The sequence below is a fragment of the Dothidotthia symphoricarpi genome (assembly GCF_010015815.1).
Source record: "Dothidotthia symphoricarpi CBS 119687 unplaced genomic scaffold P153scaffold_7, whole genome shotgun sequence".
Lineage (NCBI taxonomy): Eukaryota > Fungi > Ascomycota > Dothideomycetes > Pleosporales > Dothidotthiaceae > Dothidotthia > Dothidotthia symphoricarpi.
Genome location: NW_022985014.1, coordinates 320217 through 337250, shown reverse-complemented (window position 1 = coordinate 337250; position 17034 = coordinate 320217). Strand labels below are relative to the sequence as shown.

At 54.7% G+C, this 17034-nt stretch overlaps 8 protein-coding genes across 8 annotated transcripts; 5 read left to right on the top strand and 3 right to left on the bottom strand.

Annotated features, from left to right (window-relative positions):
* Positions 1-557: 557 nt before the first annotated feature.
* P153DRAFT_312796 (uncharacterized protein) lies at positions 558-2395 on the top strand (the record flags this gene model as incomplete). The annotated part of the gene is made up of 2 exons (XM_033664857.1): positions 558-697; positions 752-2395. 2 exons carry the CDS (start codon positions 558-560, stop codon positions 2169-2171), a joined length of 1560 nt encoding a protein of 519 aa, XP_033525199.1. The 3' UTR covers positions 2172-2395.
* A 16-nt stretch (positions 2396-2411) lies between these two features.
* On the bottom strand, positions 2412-4087 carry P153DRAFT_384035 (uncharacterized protein; the record flags this gene model as incomplete). Its single annotated transcript, XM_033670300.1, has 3 exons — positions 2412-3779; positions 3841-3955; positions 4053-4087. The coding sequence occupies 3 exons, from the start codon at positions 4085-4087 to the stop codon at positions 2412-2414; spliced, it is 1518 nt and encodes a 505-aa protein (XP_033525198.1).
* Positions 4088-4560: 473 nt separating this feature from the next.
* On the top strand, positions 4561-6849 carry P153DRAFT_365456 (uncharacterized protein). Its single transcript, XM_033667829.1, has 2 exons — positions 4561-5053; positions 5103-6849. The coding sequence occupies exons 1-2, from the start codon at positions 5023-5025 to the stop codon at positions 6413-6415; spliced, it is 1344 nt and encodes a 447-aa protein (XP_033525197.1). The 5' UTR covers positions 4561-5022; the 3' UTR covers positions 6416-6849.
* A 73-nt stretch (positions 6850-6922) lies between these two features.
* P153DRAFT_275543 (uncharacterized protein) lies at positions 6923-7325 on the bottom strand (the record flags this gene model as incomplete). The annotated part of the gene is made up of 3 exons (XM_033662937.1): positions 6923-7079; positions 7139-7228; positions 7279-7325. Coding segments are annotated over 3 exons (294 nt in total), but the record flags the coding sequence as incomplete, so codon positions are not given.
* A 535-nt stretch (positions 7326-7860) lies between these two features.
* Positions 7861-10506, top strand: P153DRAFT_286907 (uncharacterized protein; the record flags this gene model as incomplete). The annotated part of the gene is made up of 2 exons (XM_033663496.1): positions 7861-8452; positions 8597-10506. The coding sequence occupies 2 exons, from the start codon at positions 7861-7863 to the stop codon at positions 10504-10506; spliced, it is 2502 nt and encodes an 833-aa protein (XP_033525195.1).
* A 172-nt stretch (positions 10507-10678) lies between these two features.
* On the top strand, positions 10679-12190 carry P153DRAFT_205085 (uncharacterized protein). The gene has a single exon (XM_033662528.1). It carries the CDS (start codon positions 10852-10854, stop codon positions 11995-11997), a length of 1146 nt encoding a protein of 381 aa, XP_033525194.1. The 5' UTR covers positions 10679-10851; the 3' UTR covers positions 11998-12190.
* A 605-nt stretch (positions 12191-12795) lies between these two features.
* Positions 12796-14987, bottom strand: P153DRAFT_384030 (WD40 repeat-like protein; the record flags this gene model as incomplete). The annotated part of the gene is made up of 4 exons (XM_033670299.1): positions 12796-12822; positions 12872-14407; positions 14454-14609; positions 14805-14987. The coding sequence occupies 4 exons, from the start codon at positions 14985-14987 to the stop codon at positions 12796-12798; spliced, it is 1902 nt and encodes a 633-aa protein (XP_033525193.1).
* Positions 14988-15810: 823 nt separating this feature from the next.
* Positions 15811-16949, top strand: P153DRAFT_384029 (cytochrome c oxidase subunit I; the record flags this gene model as incomplete). Its single annotated transcript, XM_033670298.1, has 2 exons — positions 15811-16196; positions 16244-16949. 2 exons carry the CDS (start codon positions 15811-15813, stop codon positions 16947-16949), a joined length of 1092 nt encoding a protein of 363 aa, XP_033525192.1.
* Between the last annotated feature and the right edge of the window lie 85 nt (positions 16950-17034).

Sequence of the window (17034 nt, the reverse complement as noted above, 5' to 3'; positions counted from 1 at the left end):
ACAAAAATCCTAGCGTGCGGACATCTAGAACTCTTCGCTTCCGCAAGATTCGCAAGCTTCGCCGGGACAACCGTTTTCCAGGCCCCGGAGTCGTCGCTTGCGCCAACCGATGCACAGCCACGGTGTCCACGTTGACCCCGCAAGACAAGGGGGTCGCGAAATGCTATGTTGCGACTTGTCAATCGCATAGTGTCCCCCTGCGCCATGTGGCTAGTGAGCGGCAAATGTACATCCTGATCACAGCCTGGCATTCGTTGACAGGTCTGCCGGACCCTGATCTGCGCCTGAGGATACTGCTTGTGGATTGACACGGCGGCGAAAAGCACGGGAAGGTTAAAGATCAACAGCACAGCCTGGCATCGCGTGCAGGTTTTCCGGCCTGGAATTCTTGCAGGACATGGATTGATGGGAGATGATAAAATGTAGGGTCATCGCTGCGTGGTGCAACAAAGTCGACCATTCAAAGAAGATAGCGATGAAACGTACATAACGATTTCTTTCCAGCCACCCTTCGAACATCTCTGTTGTTAGTCGTTGGAAAATCACACTCGCTCGTCATGCATCTGTTGAGAGGATGGACCGTCTTTGGGTGTTTGCTCATTGGGAGTGTACGGACCGCAGTGTTGCCAATGCCTATCGTTACACCGGCGCCTAGTCTTCCTGCTCAGTGGCTGGAGGAGAGACAGGATCTCAATCCGTAAGCTTGAACTCTATCCACCGTCTGATGAGCAAGCAACTGACTGCCAACAAGTATCGACCTTGCCAAAGCTCTTCTCACGGCAATCCCTCTGTCCTTGCGACAAATAGCCGCGACAAATTTACCAGCTGTATCAAGCATCTTGTGGGACGAATTTTTGGATGACAAAAAGCCGCAATGGTTTCAGGACTTGCCTTGGGATGTACAGAGCTATCTGATTGTGCAGTTCGGACCGCAGACTGCGTGGCCTACTGCGTCTCCAACGACCGATGGCTCGAGCAGTGAAGCGACGACGACGGCAACAACAAGTACGGACACAGCATCATCGTCGAGGAGTGAGTCGTCGGTATCGACTCCCACCAGCTCTTCGACCTCTTCGACCTCTACATCCTCTTCTCATTCCTCCTCCACTCGTTCGCAGAGCTCGACTGCAAGCCCCTCGACAACCCCAAGCTCGACTTCGAACTCGACCTCCCCACCAGCCGGTACCTCTGGGCTTTCAAGAAACCAAAAGATTTGGCTCGGGGTTGGCATACCCCTCGGACTGCTTGCTATCACCGCTCTCATTCTTGGATGTTGTTTCCTGTTGCGCCGTCACAAGCGCAAAGTCCCTGTCGAGGGTGACGAACCACCATCAACGCCAGGATTCATTCCGCGCTTTGCCTTCCACGAAAGAGCGTCTGTTGAACACTTTGACCATCGCGCGCCGCTGAACCCTGCTGTGGACCAGTCGAGCTATGATGACGAGAGCATGATGTGGGACGACGACGATTTCGACGCGGCGCCCATTAACCAAACACACGCATCCCGGCCAACCTTGGCGATGCAAGATGCCACTCCGATCATGGCCCCTGCGCTATACCACACGCATAGCTCTAATCGTGCACGAGGAAAACGTACAAGCTATACGAGCCTGCACTCTGTGGCCGAAGTGACGGAACCGGACGAGGAAGCAATTGCAGGGCGACGAGCATTGGCGAGGCCCAATCCACGCAAACCGATGAAACTTGCTCTGCCACCCATCCCAGCCGCAGCAACTCTCAGGCGAAAGTCTGCGTTGATAAGCCCGAACGATTATACGCCGTACAGTCCCGCCGCGGAAGCCGCCTCGCAATCTTTCCTGCGACCATTGATGTTGAATACCGGGAGCAGTTCGAGCGGTCTCCTTTCGAGTCGACACACCAGTGTCTCTTCCGAGCCCGGATATTCGACCGACTTCTCGAGTCCAGCCGTTTCTCCGTCGTCGCCCAAGCACAACCAATATTCTTACGTCGAAGATTACGGCCAAGATTATCAGAGCCCATATGTTGACGCTGAAAACGGGTTGTACGGGGGACACCGGAGCCTGAACGCATACCCTGAGCCAGCACCGCGGAAAGCCTCAAGGACTGAGTGGCCGCTGAGAAATGTGCTTGGGATGGGAAATGAGAGGAACAGAAGTGCTACATGGGATCGAGTGTACGAGGAGCCATGATCGAACGTATAGTAATGACCTGTTACGATTTGTTTTTTTTGTTTGTACTCGGCATCGTCCGATGATAGGCGTTGGGAAGGATGATACCAAGTGTGCTTTTTGCGCCTCAGGGTTTTGAATGGCGATTGTACATAGCGCCTGCTTGCGCAAATACCCTTCGAGATATACCATTGTTTTAGCCAGATATACCCAATTTACAAGTCGACAACGAAGTCGTTTGACATACACTCATAATCATTCTCAGTTTGTATCCAAGACTTTTTGTAAACCCTTGCCTAGCACACCACGCACTCGCTTCGGGCTATCTTGTGCCGTTGTAATGACAATAGCTGCACTGAGCGCAAATGCGACATGTTCCTTCCATCGATCTTCGGGGAGATATCGACGAGGTAACCAGGTAGCAGCGGCCCTGGGTAGAACAAAGAGCATGATTTCGAGTCGTCGTTTGGACTCCTCAACAAGCATGCTAAGCCCACAGGAAAGACATCCAGCCAATATACAGAGTCCAGAATCCCACATCTGAGGCGTGACTGATTTAGATGAGAATAATTTGGGCCCAAGTCGCGTCCTTGCCAGACATATACTGTAGTAGAATGATGAGACAAAGGCACCTAAGAAGGCAGAGTGCCTTGTAGCCTTGCCTATAGCCTGCAGCAAAGCTTCCTTTGTCAAGCCCGCGAGTTTGTTCTTTGGCCGGTAGGCCATCTTCACGCGCATAGTCAAGATTATGGCCTGCAGGGGGAAGTGCATTCTAGCTGCGAATGCCCAGCCCCGCCAGAAGCGCCACAAGGCGTGTACCTCGCAGCTCTTTGTGCGGCCCATATGTACAAGCTCGCATGGTATGGGCACAGTTTTGGAGGGATCACCCAGATCCTCTGGTAGACCGTAATCGCGGGCCATGGAACCTAGAAGAGGGGCCATGCCTGTGTCCTTGCCATACAGGAATGAGCCGTACCGAGCATGTCGAAGAGCAAGCACAAGGCGACTGTCAATCTCTGCGGCAGCAGATATCCAAGTGTTGTAAGCTTGAGGTAAGCGGCTGGGAGAGTAAATCCATGACCACATGATGGTTGCCGCTGACATGCAGAACAGGACGGTTGGTACATTATGAGCGGCTTCCCGTAATCGAGATTTTGGCTTTAGTGTTGTGTGCTCCCACGTGGTGCTCAATACAATGTCGAGGGCTCTCACCACCGAAAACAGCGTCAAATCCATAGTTCTGCCGGCCAGGTCAGACCTACAAAGAGATTTTGCGCGGAGTGTCGCATGGTCTACTTCTCCAGACGTTTCTTCCGGTGGCTCGTTGAATGGGCCAGGTTCGGCCATTCGGACTGGATACTCTCCAGATGCATGGATAGGTGGGAGCTCTGCAGGAGCACTGTTCAGCAAACGGAAGGAGATAGATGCCGATAGAAGAGCTGCTGTGAACTTTGCACAGAGACTGGCAATCCAAAAGTCGAGTGCCTTAGGAGAGGATTTGATGGAACGCAGAGCGGCGAAAGTGAGGGCTTTGAATGGAAACTGAAGCAACGTCGAACCGCCAACGAGGGTGGCGCAAAAGGCTGGGAATTGGTGCACGTTGAGTGCTTGGTTGAAGATGTCATTAAGCTGCGCCGTAAATTAGCGATACGAGTTCCTCGAAACACCATATCTGACCCAAGGGACTCACCTGTGACCACGCGGCCCTTCGTGTCAACTTTCTTTTGACAAGATAGAGAAACAGAATTCGCAGAATGCGTGGACCGCTACTCGACAGTAACCCCAGGAAGTATGCAGTAGCAAGACTGGGTTCGGTTAACGTCAGCGCGGAATAATTTATTGATTTGCAGACGTGATGTGGACTTGTTGATGTTCAAGTGGAAGATGGCTGAGCCTACTCACGGTTTAGCAAGCCTCAGGTGCGACTGCTTTGCCATTTCTGGGTGCAAATGGTGGCGCCCTCTGCACCAAAACCAACAACGAAGTAGATACAGAGCGTGACAACAGAGGCAATTCTTGAGACAACGGGTCGGCAACTTGATGCATCATCAGCTAACGTGACGGGACCGTTTGGGATGGAGCTGCGACGCTAACGCAGAATCGAGGCGATCAAAGGTGCATGCATGACTCGGAATATGATCAGGAGGAACCGAGTCGACTTCAGCTGGGAGTTGGGATTGCCAAGGACGAGAACGAGGGTAAGTCAAGGCTTATATAGACAACTATAACAACCCTGCTCTCCTTTTTAAGCCGCAATAGAGGCACACGACGGGCATACACAGCGTTGCAGTGATCAGACGGGACGAAGAGTGCAAAAGCGAAAAATCTGGGGTAGCACTAGTGCTCGGCACGTGTCGGCTCTTTGTTTTGTGACATGTGAATGTGATGATGGGTCCTGCGCGCAACACGTCGACCTCGCTTTCCCCGACAGACTCTCGACAGGCAGCCATTCTGGGCTCAGCAAAGGCACACCGGGGATGAAGTTGCTTATTAGGACCTGCCATGCCCCCTCGGAACCCGAGTGAGCTGCCCGCATCCAAGTACGGCACCCAGCGCGCACGTAGCCGCAGTCGATTCACAACGGCCATCTGGTTCACGTCATTGCGCGCTTCAGACGTCTCAACAGCAGCAGCCTCGACGCACCCGACGCACTCTTATCTGCCCGCCACTATCCGCGCCTTCTAGAAGCCAAGCCCTGCGCCGTTCGTCTGTCCGTGTTTCGAGTCTGCGCCAGCCACTCATCGAGGCGCATTCTCGGGCAGCCCTCGACTTCCCCCCAACATCACGCCCAGCAGCCAAACTGGAGTCTCTCTTGCTCCAGCCGCGCGCGGGTCCCGCGGGTAACCAGGCCAGAGGCCACCCACATCCCGCCATGAACGACAAAGACCCGCCGCCGTTCGGCTGTACGCCTTCCGCCCCGGCTATGTGGCCAAGCACTGACACTGCCACCAGACACCTTCAACGGCTTCTTCGATGCCGATCTCACGGCCCTCGATACTAGCGGGCAGTCGCTCCTCAGCGACATGGAGCACCAGTCGCTCACTGACTTCTTCTCCAACACCGACCCCTTCCACCTGTCCGACTCGCAGGCCTTCCCTCTGCCCACCTCCGACACAAAGGACAGCGCCGACGACTTTGGCATCTGGAACAACTTCATCACCCCCGCGACGGTCCACCGCGTGTCGACGACGATACCAGACCAAGCGCACCTGCAACACGGCTTCGACGTGGACCATGGGTTTGCCCAGCCGCCCCTACCCACGAACCACCTGGGAAATACGCACGACGACCTACAGGCAGCGACGACGCTGTTCAGCAACTCACAGTCATCGTACTCAAACGGCAGGTCACATAGCTTCCACGCACTGCCACCCCCAAACAGAGATGCGAGCACGAGCACCGCTGCCGAGTCCAGCCAGACCCCCAAACCCATGGCCTTCACGACGCATGGGTTGATCAACGAGCAACTAGCCACGCTAATACCGCACCACGGCGAGCACGGCACCATAGAAGCGCAGCTCGCCGCACATTGGGCTGCCAGCAACGCGCAACACCAACACGAGGCAGAGTTCAGTGCCCTACTGCACCAACCAAGTTTAAAAAGGTCCTATACCTTTGGCACGGACGACTCGTTCAACAACCCTTCGGGCTATTCTGCGCCATCTGGTCAGGAGACTGAGGAGCAGGTGACACGGCGGTTGCTGCGCCATGCTCAGCCTTTCATACGAACTGGGGGAGACGCTGAGGGGCCAATTCCTGGCCCTGGCCCCGGCCCTGCTGGGCACATCCATCTTCCGCCCGCGTTTGTCGAATCACCAAGCGACGACGAACAGTCCGAGGATGGCACGTCCGAGGACGGGGATGACGACGATAGGCCAGTCAAGAAACGGCGAAAAAGCAAATACCGCATCAGCAAAAGCACATCGCGAAAGAGCAATTCGCGAAACGGCAAAAGTCGCAAGATGTCACTCGCCGAGGAAAGCAGCAAGAAGAAGCGAGCGTCGGCAGCAAGCCAGAAGATGCAGCGTGAGAACTTGACGGAAGAGCAAAAACGAAGTAACCATATCCTGTCTGAACAGAAGCGTCGGAACCTCATCAAGCGCGGCTTCGACGACCTGCATGACCTTGTCCCTGAGATTCGTAACGGAGGGCTGAGCAAGAGTAGTGTGCTGACAGAAGCTGCCAACTTTCTTGAGAAGCTTATCCAAGAGAACGCGTCGTTCAGACAGCTGACTGGCGACGTCAAAGTTTGCATGTCAGAATGACGGCCCCTGTTCTTGTATTTGGCGATTCCAAATTTCTCGGTTTTCCTGGCATCATATGGCCTGATGCACAGAGGGGGGTTTTACTTTGGTGATGTTTTCACGTAATGGATGTTGGAGTTTGATTTGCGACAGCGATACCCCTGGGAGAGAGAATGAATGTATACTATAGACTATACGCCCCCATGCTCACCGAAGAAGTGTTTCTTCACATGATGCTGATGTGGTAGTTGCGAGGTTGGTGGAGCAGTGTTAATTTTGTTGTGTTGTGAATAAAGTAAGAACGAAACGCTATACTACGAAGCAGTATTACTGGTGGGTATCTCCAAGTCTTAAACCTATGCCGGCGAATAGAAGTGAAGATGGAAGTGAATAAAATGGTCTTCGTCGATTAAAATGGGTATCCTCCTGTCCTCTTGTGCCTTCAATCTTACTCGCCCCACATATCTACGCTTTCTCAGCCTCGACAAACTGGGGCCTTTGCACTGCAATGTCCTGTCGGGCTTTGTCCTGGGCTGAGAAGACGTCCTGGATAGGTGTTTGGTGTTGGCTGTCTCTCCGGCGCGGGGGAGATGTGCCCTTTGCCTGGTTCAACCGTTCTTCGGCGGCGCGGAGTTGGGCTTCCAGCGCTTCCAGCTCTTGCGTTTGTGTGGTTACAGCTTGCTTTCTGGGACTGTGTGTTAGCGGGGAGGATGGCTGGCGGGGGTGGGTGAGTGGGAAGCATACTTTTCATGCACGGTCTTGTCGAGGGTGTCAAGGCTGCCGTCGAGCCGGAACAGATCGTCGAGTTCAGACATGAAGTTGAGCGCTATCGTGCTGTGGCATGTGAGTTCGACGCTGACGGTGGTGGTGATGGGAGCATGTACGACTGAGGGCGGTTCTTGGGCTTCCAGTTGTAATCAGGGTCCTCCATGACGGGCTGCGGGGAAGATGGTGATACGGTGGATGGGGTGGAGGAATGCATGTGTAGTTGAGGTGAGAACAGGCGTCTTGTGGGGTGAGGATGGCTTCTTGTAGATGCAGATGGAATTGGACAGGTCAAAGACGTTTCAAATAAGGCAAGCAGGCAATACAGACACGGGGGAGTAAGATACGGCTGTGCGTGGGTATATAATCGAGGACGTTGGGCCAGGAAAGGGGGGAATGAAGGTTGGCCATTGCTCCACGTGCTCCCTGCACCTTGGAGTCGATCGTTATACGACAGCGCGAGCTAAGATTGTCCGCCAAGGGAGCGCTTATCCAGGGCTCAAGCCACTTCTCCGGCGCGCCGATTGGTGAAGCACCGCTCTCCAGAAACACCAAAGATTGTCGACCCATTCACGAAACGCCCACCGCCCGCCATCGCCCTCATCTCCGCGCATCGTGCCATGCCCGCCTGGCCATCGTAGCCGTGCCCATCCGTCGCGCTGGCTCCCCTTCCGCCCCAGCTCTCCCAACGGTACCGGGGAATGAGTGCCAGCCTGTCCGCCTACACCACCCTCGAGTCGCTCCTGCTGTTCCAGTCGCTGCACGCCTATGGCGTGGCCTCGACCGTCTTCAGCACCATCTCGGACCTGCTGAAGCGCAACCCCGACGTCACCGACCAGAAGCACTATGAGGCCGGCCGCCTGAGCCCCGACGCCATACGCGCCTTCTACGTGGACCGCCTGAAGCGAGAGGTGGAGCTCGAGCAGGGCGCCGAGCATGGCGGCCACAACAGCGACACGGCGAACCCGCGGAAGCGCAAGGTGGCCAGTCCGAAAGGGTCCACGGTGCAGGAGCTGCTGCAGCACCAGGACCTCATCCCGCGGCTGGTCGAGAAGCTCTACGCGACGTACCGCAACGAGATCACCGAGCTCATCAGGGCCGAGGAGGAGAGACACGACCGCCTGCAGCGCGAACTCCAGAGCATCGAGCGCGGCGAGTGGGACGAGCAGCTGAAGGAGCGGGCCAACGCAAAGGCGCACGCGTCGCGAAGCCCCACCCTGTCCACGAGGTCGCCCCATGCCGCGCAGAAGTCGTTGCAGAGCAAGGCGGCTCCCCAGGTGGCTGCTCAGAATGGTCAGAATGGCGCGCGAGGTGCATCCCACACCGACGCGCCCGCTCCAGACGCTCCACTACAGCCTGGACAGACCGCGGCGAACAGCGCGCCAAACGCGTCCTCGCGCAAGAAACGCGCGACTGCAGGCCAGCGACAAACTTCAGCTACACCACAATCCATCGCCGCTTCTCCGCCGTCGCAGCAAACCCACCCACAGCCACTGGTGCCGCCTCCTGGGTTCCAGCAGTTTGCCCAGCCCCCAGGTGCGGGATACAATGGACCGCCGTATGCACATCTCTCGCCCCACCCCCCAGGACCGCAGTCTCAAGCACCACAAAATCTACCACCACAGCCTGGCCCCCACCATAGTCAGTCTCCGGTCGCAGGCCATCCTCCTGGCCCTTTCCAGCATCAGCCAATTCAACCGTACGGAGGCAATGGGGTTCCTCAGTATGGTCCACCTCCTGGCTCGTCTCCACAATACCCGCCAGTCCATCAGCGTCTCCCTCACCAGCAGCATCTGAGTGCCCAGTCTCCAGGCGCACTACCCCCACAGCAGCAGCCGAGGATTTACTACCCTCATCCTGGACAACCACTGCACCCCAATCAACAACCTCCGGCACTTCAGCCTCCTCCCCAGGCCGGGTTCATGCTGCCACCATTCCAGGTCTCCCCACAGGATCCGTCGCGCGTCCACAATTCACCGACTGTACCGCCACACCATCCTCAGGCATCTACTCCTGTAAGCCACAGGCAGCAAGCACCGACATCGAAAACACTCGCTCAAACACCTGGTCCCTACAGACCAGGCGTGCCGTCCATGCACCCGCTGGTCACCCAAGCCAGACAGTCCTTCTCCACACCGACGAACTCGCGATCCCCACATAGCGCTTTTGGTACGCCGGTATCTGCGAAGAGCCAATGGAAGCGTCAGAACCTCGTTGGGACTCCCGTGACCCCACGACCCGAGCTTGAACCCATAGACGACTTTCTATCTTTGTCTGCGTCGAAAGCGAGCGCATTCAAGGCAAGATCGTCTCGTAGATCGAGGACAAAGGGCAAAGCAAAAGCAAAAGAGCCGGACAATGTAGCAGAGGAAACGTCTACACAAGAAGCGTCTACACAAGAGGCTAATTCTGCGCCTGCGACGCCACAAGTGATAGAACCATTGGACGAGCCTGCCCCTGAGCTGAATACAAGACAGGGTCGATCACGGCGCAAAGCAGCTGCCAAGCGGGCCAGACCCGGAAGTATAGCCTCTTCACGAGCAGGCGGCTCAGTGCGAGATCGCAGCAGGAGTCAGTCGATCTTGTCTCACACGGAGACTGTGGCTGCAGATAACGAGTCGCAAACTGGTAATCCAATCAAGTCGGAGCGCGGAACTTCTGTCGACGCGGTTGAAGAAGAGCCTGTCCATACACCCTCACAGATGGTAACTCGCCGACGAGGTGCTGCGCGAGCACATTCCACAACACGGCGAAAGCGAAACGCGCGTGAAGCGTCACTGGAAGAACCCGAAGATCAAATCAGCACACCAGGACCGCCTCGAACTATCATTGCGCCCCGCCGCTTCTCGCACATGTCGAATCCTATCATGAACGACATAGGCTCACATAGGCATGCGTCCTTGTTCAGTTCGGCAGTTCGTGCCAACAATGCACCGGATTACTACAAGATCATCAAGCGCCCAACAGACCTCAAATTTATCCAAAAAGCCATTGCCGCAGGAGCGAAGCAGGTAGCAGCTGCAGCGTCCGATACTCCAGTCGGTAGTCCCGGCGGAGCTGGAGGCGTTGTCGAGCTACCCATGACAAGCAACACGATCCCTCCCACTGCGATTGTCAACTCGTCGCAGCTGGAGAAGGAGCTCATGCGTATGTTTGTGAATGCTGTCATGTTCAACCCTGGCGAGGAAGGCGTTGTGGAGGATGCGAGGCAGATGTTCGAGACGGTGCAGCGGAGCGTGTCGAATTGGCGGAACGTGGAACGGTCGAGCGGGAGGACGGAGGTGGAAGATACGCCGGCTGCCGAGGAGGAGGAAGCGCCTACAGCGTCCAAGAGGAGGAAGGTTTAGTACAACCTTCGGACCTGAATTTGATCCAGTTGGGGAGGGAACAGTTGCATCTATTTTTGTAATGGATTGATTGATACCTTGAACTCTATTCCTCGTCCCAAGACTGCTTCCGACATATAATGTCTTATCTGCGTCGGCAGTGGTTCGCCACAAGCTCTCCGCTTCCAGGCCAAATCCGGGGCCCCAGAGCCCCGTTAACGTTGACGACGCTAGCCATGCTTCCGCACTTTCCGCACCAGGGACCTCCACCCCACGCGTCGCCCAACGTATTCGTATCCTGCCAGCGAGGGCCTTTTGTGTCTTTGACACGATTATGTCTGTTCCCATAAATTAACACCAGACATAATGGACAAGAAAGTCAGCCTGCAAGAGCTCATCCAGAACGCGGGTGTTGAGCCCATCCCGGCTCGCGAGCCCTGTCTCCCTGCACCCGAGGCATCCACATCCACCGTCAGCAAGGAAGACGATCAGCAAGCGAGGACCATCCTCGAGAACCGGCGCAGAACCAACCCTGCGCAAAAACCAGTGCTGAAGCGCCTCTTCACCAGCACCTCAAAAGAGAAGGACAAGCCCCAAGACGCAGACGCAACGCAATGGGTCTTTTCGCATGAGGAGCTCGACCAGGCGCTTTCCGCCGTCCTGCGCACGCCCTCGACTAGTCCAGAACTTGTAAGAGCATTCGTAAACAGAGGCGTGAACGTGAACATCATCGACCCGTGCGACAACAAGAAGAAAGGGAAACCCGCACAACCACCCCGTCGAAGCACCGTCCTCCAACAAGCCGCCTCGCTCCGCCGCCACCACTGCGTCGCCATCCTCGCCAGCGCAGGAGCAGACCAGCGCACCCTCTCCGAAGCCCTCAAATCCGCACTCACAAACAAAGACAAAGCGTGTGTGGAAACCCTCCTACGCCACGGCGCAGACGTGAATAACTTCCCCACCGCGCTCGCCAGCACCGTCAAAGCCAAAGATATCGACCTCGCGCGCATACTACTGCGTGCCCCCACCCCGCTCCGCACAACCATTGTATCCTCGTGTCTGCTCGTCGCGGTGCAGGCTTCATCCGGGCCCCTCGCCGCCCTCCTGCTGTCACATGGCGCGGATCCGAACTTCGACGCCGCACGCGCTTTGAATGAAGCAATCGGGATGCAGGACTACAAGCTCGCGCTTACGCTGGTTGCTGGTCCAACCCCCCTCTCGCCGCAGACGCTGCAGTGCTTGCTCGACACGGTGATGCGGTTACCCACCCCGGCCGCCACGCTGCTGTATCTGCAGCTTTTGTTCTGCTGTGGGCTGCCGCCTACGAGTATTGGACTGGCGGATCTGCTGGTTTGTACGGCGCGCAGGGACGATGTGGGGGGGACGAGGATGATGTTGAGTTATGGGGTGAGGCCGGTGGGGGAGGAGAGGCGGGGTGATGTGAAGGTGGAGGAAGCGATTGGGAAGGGTGCGGCGATGCATATTGAGAGGGTGGATGATGTGGTTTCTTAGAAGAGGTAGAGGGGATGAGGAAGTATATAATGTTCTGCATCTTTGTTCGGCGTTACAGAATGCGAATGGTTTCATAATGAGGAAATGTTTATGAGTGGGAATTGTTCGCACACTTGTGCATTGATTCGAGAAACACGCAAAGGCAAAATCAACAGTCAATGACCTGATCACCAACTAATCAATACAAACATTACTGCAAGATTACTCCCCTTGTATGAATCGAGGTATAGACTACTCGTAACACCAAGAATGAAGAAATGGATATCGAACGATGGAAACGATTGCCAAATAAATGTATCCGATTCTTTGACACTCTACCCGAAAACTATGGTATTACAAGCTGTGAGCCAAACAATATAGAAAGGATGATGAATAAGATAGCTGCGTAGCTACGCTAGCTTCTCGTGCGAACCATAACGCCTACGGTGTCATGTCTTTGACAGACTTCTGCATCCAACATTGCCCAGGGCCACGGGATTCTTCGGTAGCGGGGGGTATAAAAGACATGCTCCAGAACATGCCAGCACACATCTTACTTTGGATATAGGTCGCAACCCTCCATGGCGGAAAGGTTCCGCGTCCAACACCCCAAATCTTCTAACGCGTCCCGCGCTGCGCCTCGCGTCTTTTGTACATCCGTATCCACGGACAGCCTCGAGTAACGGTTTGAGTCGCTGGGCTGATAACTGTGTATCCAATGCGGCAGCAAGTCTGAGTAGCATTTGACCCTGGACTTCAGGAGGGCGAGGATATCGACGACTGGCAGGAATCGCGCCGCTTCATAATTGGTGCTAGACGCTATCGAACAATGGGAATAACAGCGATCTAGAAAGAAATCAGCAACTGAGAGCAAATAGTGGAATGAAAAACGTACCTGATTTCCAAGAGCAACAGACAATCGCGAACTGTCCGGATCCCAGCCCAAACTAAATTCGCCATCAACGCTTGGATCCCACTTATCTAATGTTAAGTCATCTGCCCTCCAGCATGCCAATGGCACTTCCCTCTTTTCTACATCCCACACCGTCATGGCATATGGTCCAGCAGCTGCGAGCAAAGATCCATCCGGAGAGAATGCAATCTTCAGGGCCTGCGTGTCGTCTGTTGTAGGCAACCTCTTGACACAGGTGAAAGGTTCGTTGGCGTCCCAGATCCGCACCACTCCCGACATGGAACATGTTGCGAGAAGAGCAGGAGGCACGGAAGAACCATTTGTGAGAGTGTTTGCTGGCGTTCGAATGCGGACATCGAGATCCATGGAGTATTGGTCGGGGTATTCGTGGATCTGTAGGTCCGAGGGGTTATTTGGGTGGAGGATTCCAAGGTAGCCTGTCTTCTCTGTATTACCGAGCACAGCAATCACCCCCGAAGAGCTGTCGTGTTTCAAAATCTCCCATGATACTTGCGTGTCCAATGTTCGCTGAAGAGACAACGTCGCGCCAACTTCATAAATCTTGAAGAGTTTAATGCCACACACAGCAAATGCGGAGTCGCTTATCCATTGCGCATCGATGATCGCCGTGTCGGTAAATTCAATCCATGCGGGAGTTGAATTGCCGTCATTTCTCCAAACTTTGATAGCCCCACGCTCTCCATCAGACGAAATAGACAGAAGCAACTCCTTATCAGCATTCCAGCGAAGCGTGTTTACGAGGCCCGCGGTTGAGGATATAACGTGTGAATCTGAGCCACCATCAACTAATCTAATCAGCTTGTCGGTCATCATCTTTTCGCCTAACTCGTTGAAGCATTCTTCTCGTGCAGAAACGGTGAGTTCGCCTTGTGGATGCCAGCACAAAGCCGTGACATCGAGATTGCTGACGGGAAGATGCAGGTCTGCTGTCTTTACTGAGAGAGGTTGCTCGTCGTCAGACCGTTTGTCGATTAGGTGGACCTGGAGGATGGATTTGCCAGCTGCGAGCAGCACGGGGGCTTCAGAAGGACCCCATGAGGTATGCTGAACGAGACGCTGGGAGTGGCTGGGACGCGGAATGAAAATGGTTGACGGGGCAAGATCTGTAACGAGCTCGGTTTGGATGAGGGCGTCGTGTCCAATGCGGAGCGTTGACATGGGTATTTCGCCATCTATGGGCGACTCTGCTTCCGAGGCTACCGTCTCAGAATCTGCTCTTACGCTGTTGACGCTGTTGGGCGCGTGCACGCTGCCGTTGTGCTCAACATCCATGACGTCGCCGTTCACCTGAGGGTCTGGTCGTGGGTGGGGGTCGACACCGTTGGTCTTTGCCTTCTTCCGCTTCATGCCCTTTTTGGGGGGTGGCTCTTGCACAGCGCCATTTGCTTCGGCGGCGAGCTCGTGGGCAGGTATGCCTTTGTCGAGGGTCAGCAGGTCGCCGTTGCGCACCGAGTAGGGTCGTCCATGGTCAGCGCCGAATCTATACCGCGGCTCGGTCTGCAGGCGTCAACGCGAGCTCTTCCTTAGGGACGGCCAGACGTACGTTTGTGGCCTCTGCGTGCAAGCGGTCGAAGCACATGCCATCTTGAAGCATGCGAATGAGCGTGTGAGGCTCAACATGCTTGGCGAAGGGGAGCGTGTCGGGGTCGCGCAGCCAGCAACGCGAGAGTTGGATAGCAGCATTCCCGAATCCAGCTTCCTAATAAGCGCATAGAATCAGCACGCGTTCATTAGTTCTGTCTTGAGTGAGTGACCCGCCTGCAAATAACGCCACACTAGAAACACGTTAGACAAATGACATTGAGCCAGCTGGGATATTGAAGCAGCTGGGAGTTGATATTGAAGCAGCTGGGGGATGTTACCTAATAGGTTGACAATGTTTGAACTTAGAGACAACATCGTAGAAATCTGCGCATGCTGAGCGCGTCATATATGGTGTGGTGTTTCGAGAGAAGAGGGCGTGCGACTCGTTGGGGCGTCTTTGGGGAGTTGTCGATATGGTGATTGATGGGGAGAGGTAGAGCACGCTCCTCCATGCAGCACGGAACATTAAGCGTCTTGGCAGGGCTGGTGGCATAATGTACCAATCTGATTGCCTAAATCTTGTCTATTTGCATTTCGTTTTCTGTAAATAAAGCTGTTAGAAGTAGACCAGAAATCTCTTGTTTTCCTTGTACGAACTATGGCAATGAAACTATTCTGGATACTCACGTGGTTCACCACATCAGTACGGACACAAGTTGCAAGCCGTAGACTTTCAGCTTTAACCGAGGCAGCTTACAGAGCTGGTTGTATTCAGGCACCGAAGTGGTACATCGGACTTTGTTATTGATACATGTCAGCTATCCTTTATTACCATACCACTATATACACCAACCTCGATTCCTTTGAGCTGGTCAACGGTTGGAACTATAGGGATCAAAGAGTGTGGTGGGGAAAAGTTTTGGTGGGCACTGACAAGCAACAAGAATGAATATATTTCAGAACGAAACCGTTTGAAAGGTAGCGTATGCACGCGGTGGTTCTTTTCATGTATGTCCATAGTTTCAGTGTGTCAAGCAAATTGAGTATCACGCTGCTATCTGTCGACGTTGTGTAATCAGAGCTTTGATGCCTACACACAATGACCTAGAGATGGTCAAGTAGGATTGGAGATTGCAACAAGTTATAATTCAGCTACATTTCATTTATCAGGGTAATTAGATGACAACACAAATGCGCGTAGTATACAGCAAACTGTATCATGAATGCCTTTTGCGCAATTAGGACGCGTCGTTTGCGCCCAGAGGCGGTGATGGTCTGGGTTGTCGTTTGAGGATCGCGAGGGGAACATACGCGTATCCAGACCTCCCCTCCACCGAGAGCCCACCGTCCACGGCTCACGCCCACCCACACGCGCGATGTTGCCACCGCTGACGAGGAGCCTTCTCGCCGCTGTTGTCGTCTTCACTCTGCTCAACTTCCTCCTACGCCCACACGCAGACTGGGTGGAAAAGGTCGAGCAACCTCTGATCGGCGTCGGCCATGGCGTGCCCTACCTCACTATTGTGCCGGGTGTCTCCGTAAGATATCCGTGGGTCTTTGCCCTGGCCACAGTAGCCGAGCAGAATGTTGCTGGCCTGCTCATAACAGCCGCGACCGTCTTCTATGGCGGCCGCTATCTGGAGCGCGCCTGGGGGTCGCAAGAATTCGCAAAGTTCATTCTCTTTGTCTCGGTGGTGCCCAACCTCTTGAGCTTTCTACTCTATATTGTCGCATATGTTCTCACTTCGAGAAGTGCTCCGCTGTAGGTACAACTTTCTTCATGCGAGTAAGATTACTGACAAGTTCGAGACACACCACAATCTCTGGTGGCATTGCCATTCAGGCGGGCTTCCTCGTCTCCTTCAAGCAGCTCGTCCCCGAACACACCGTCGCAATCGCAAAGGGCCTCATTCGCATGCGCGTCAAGCACTTCCCTGCCATCTTCCTTCTCGCAAACACAATTTCTGGCCTCGTACTGGGTACTGAGACAGCCATGTTCCTCGCCTGGTTTGGCTTCATGACGGCATGGGTCTACCTCCGGTTCTACCGCATCAGCCCCTCTCTCTCGTCCGCTGCTACTGGCGACGGCTCAGTTATCAGAGGAGATGCCTCAGACACCTTTGCGTTCGCCCACTTCTTCCCTGAACCCATCCAGACACCCGTTGCTGTGCTAGCAGACCAGGTTTATAACATATTGGTCTCAATCAACATATGCACTGCTTTCTCTACCCATGACATTGATACAGGCAACGAACAGGCAAGCGCTCGCGCTGAAGGAGGTCTACCAAGCATCATGAACCCCAACAGTCGGGGCGGGAGAGGCGGAGGAACACGCGCAGAGGCGGAGAGAAGACGAGCGTTGGCACTAAAGGCCCTCGATCAGCGATTGCATGCTGCTGCAGCCCGTCCAGCTCCAGCACCAGCTCCAGTTTCCGTTTCTGGGCCTTCAAATATGCTAGGGGAGACGACTTACGAACCTGAACGACCAGATGCTCCCGAGAAGCCTACGTCGTAATCACACATGATAGCAAGTGGAGGAAAACATGCACTCAATGAGCTTAACAGAGCACTGCGTCATATCTTTTTTGGAATTGTCACGA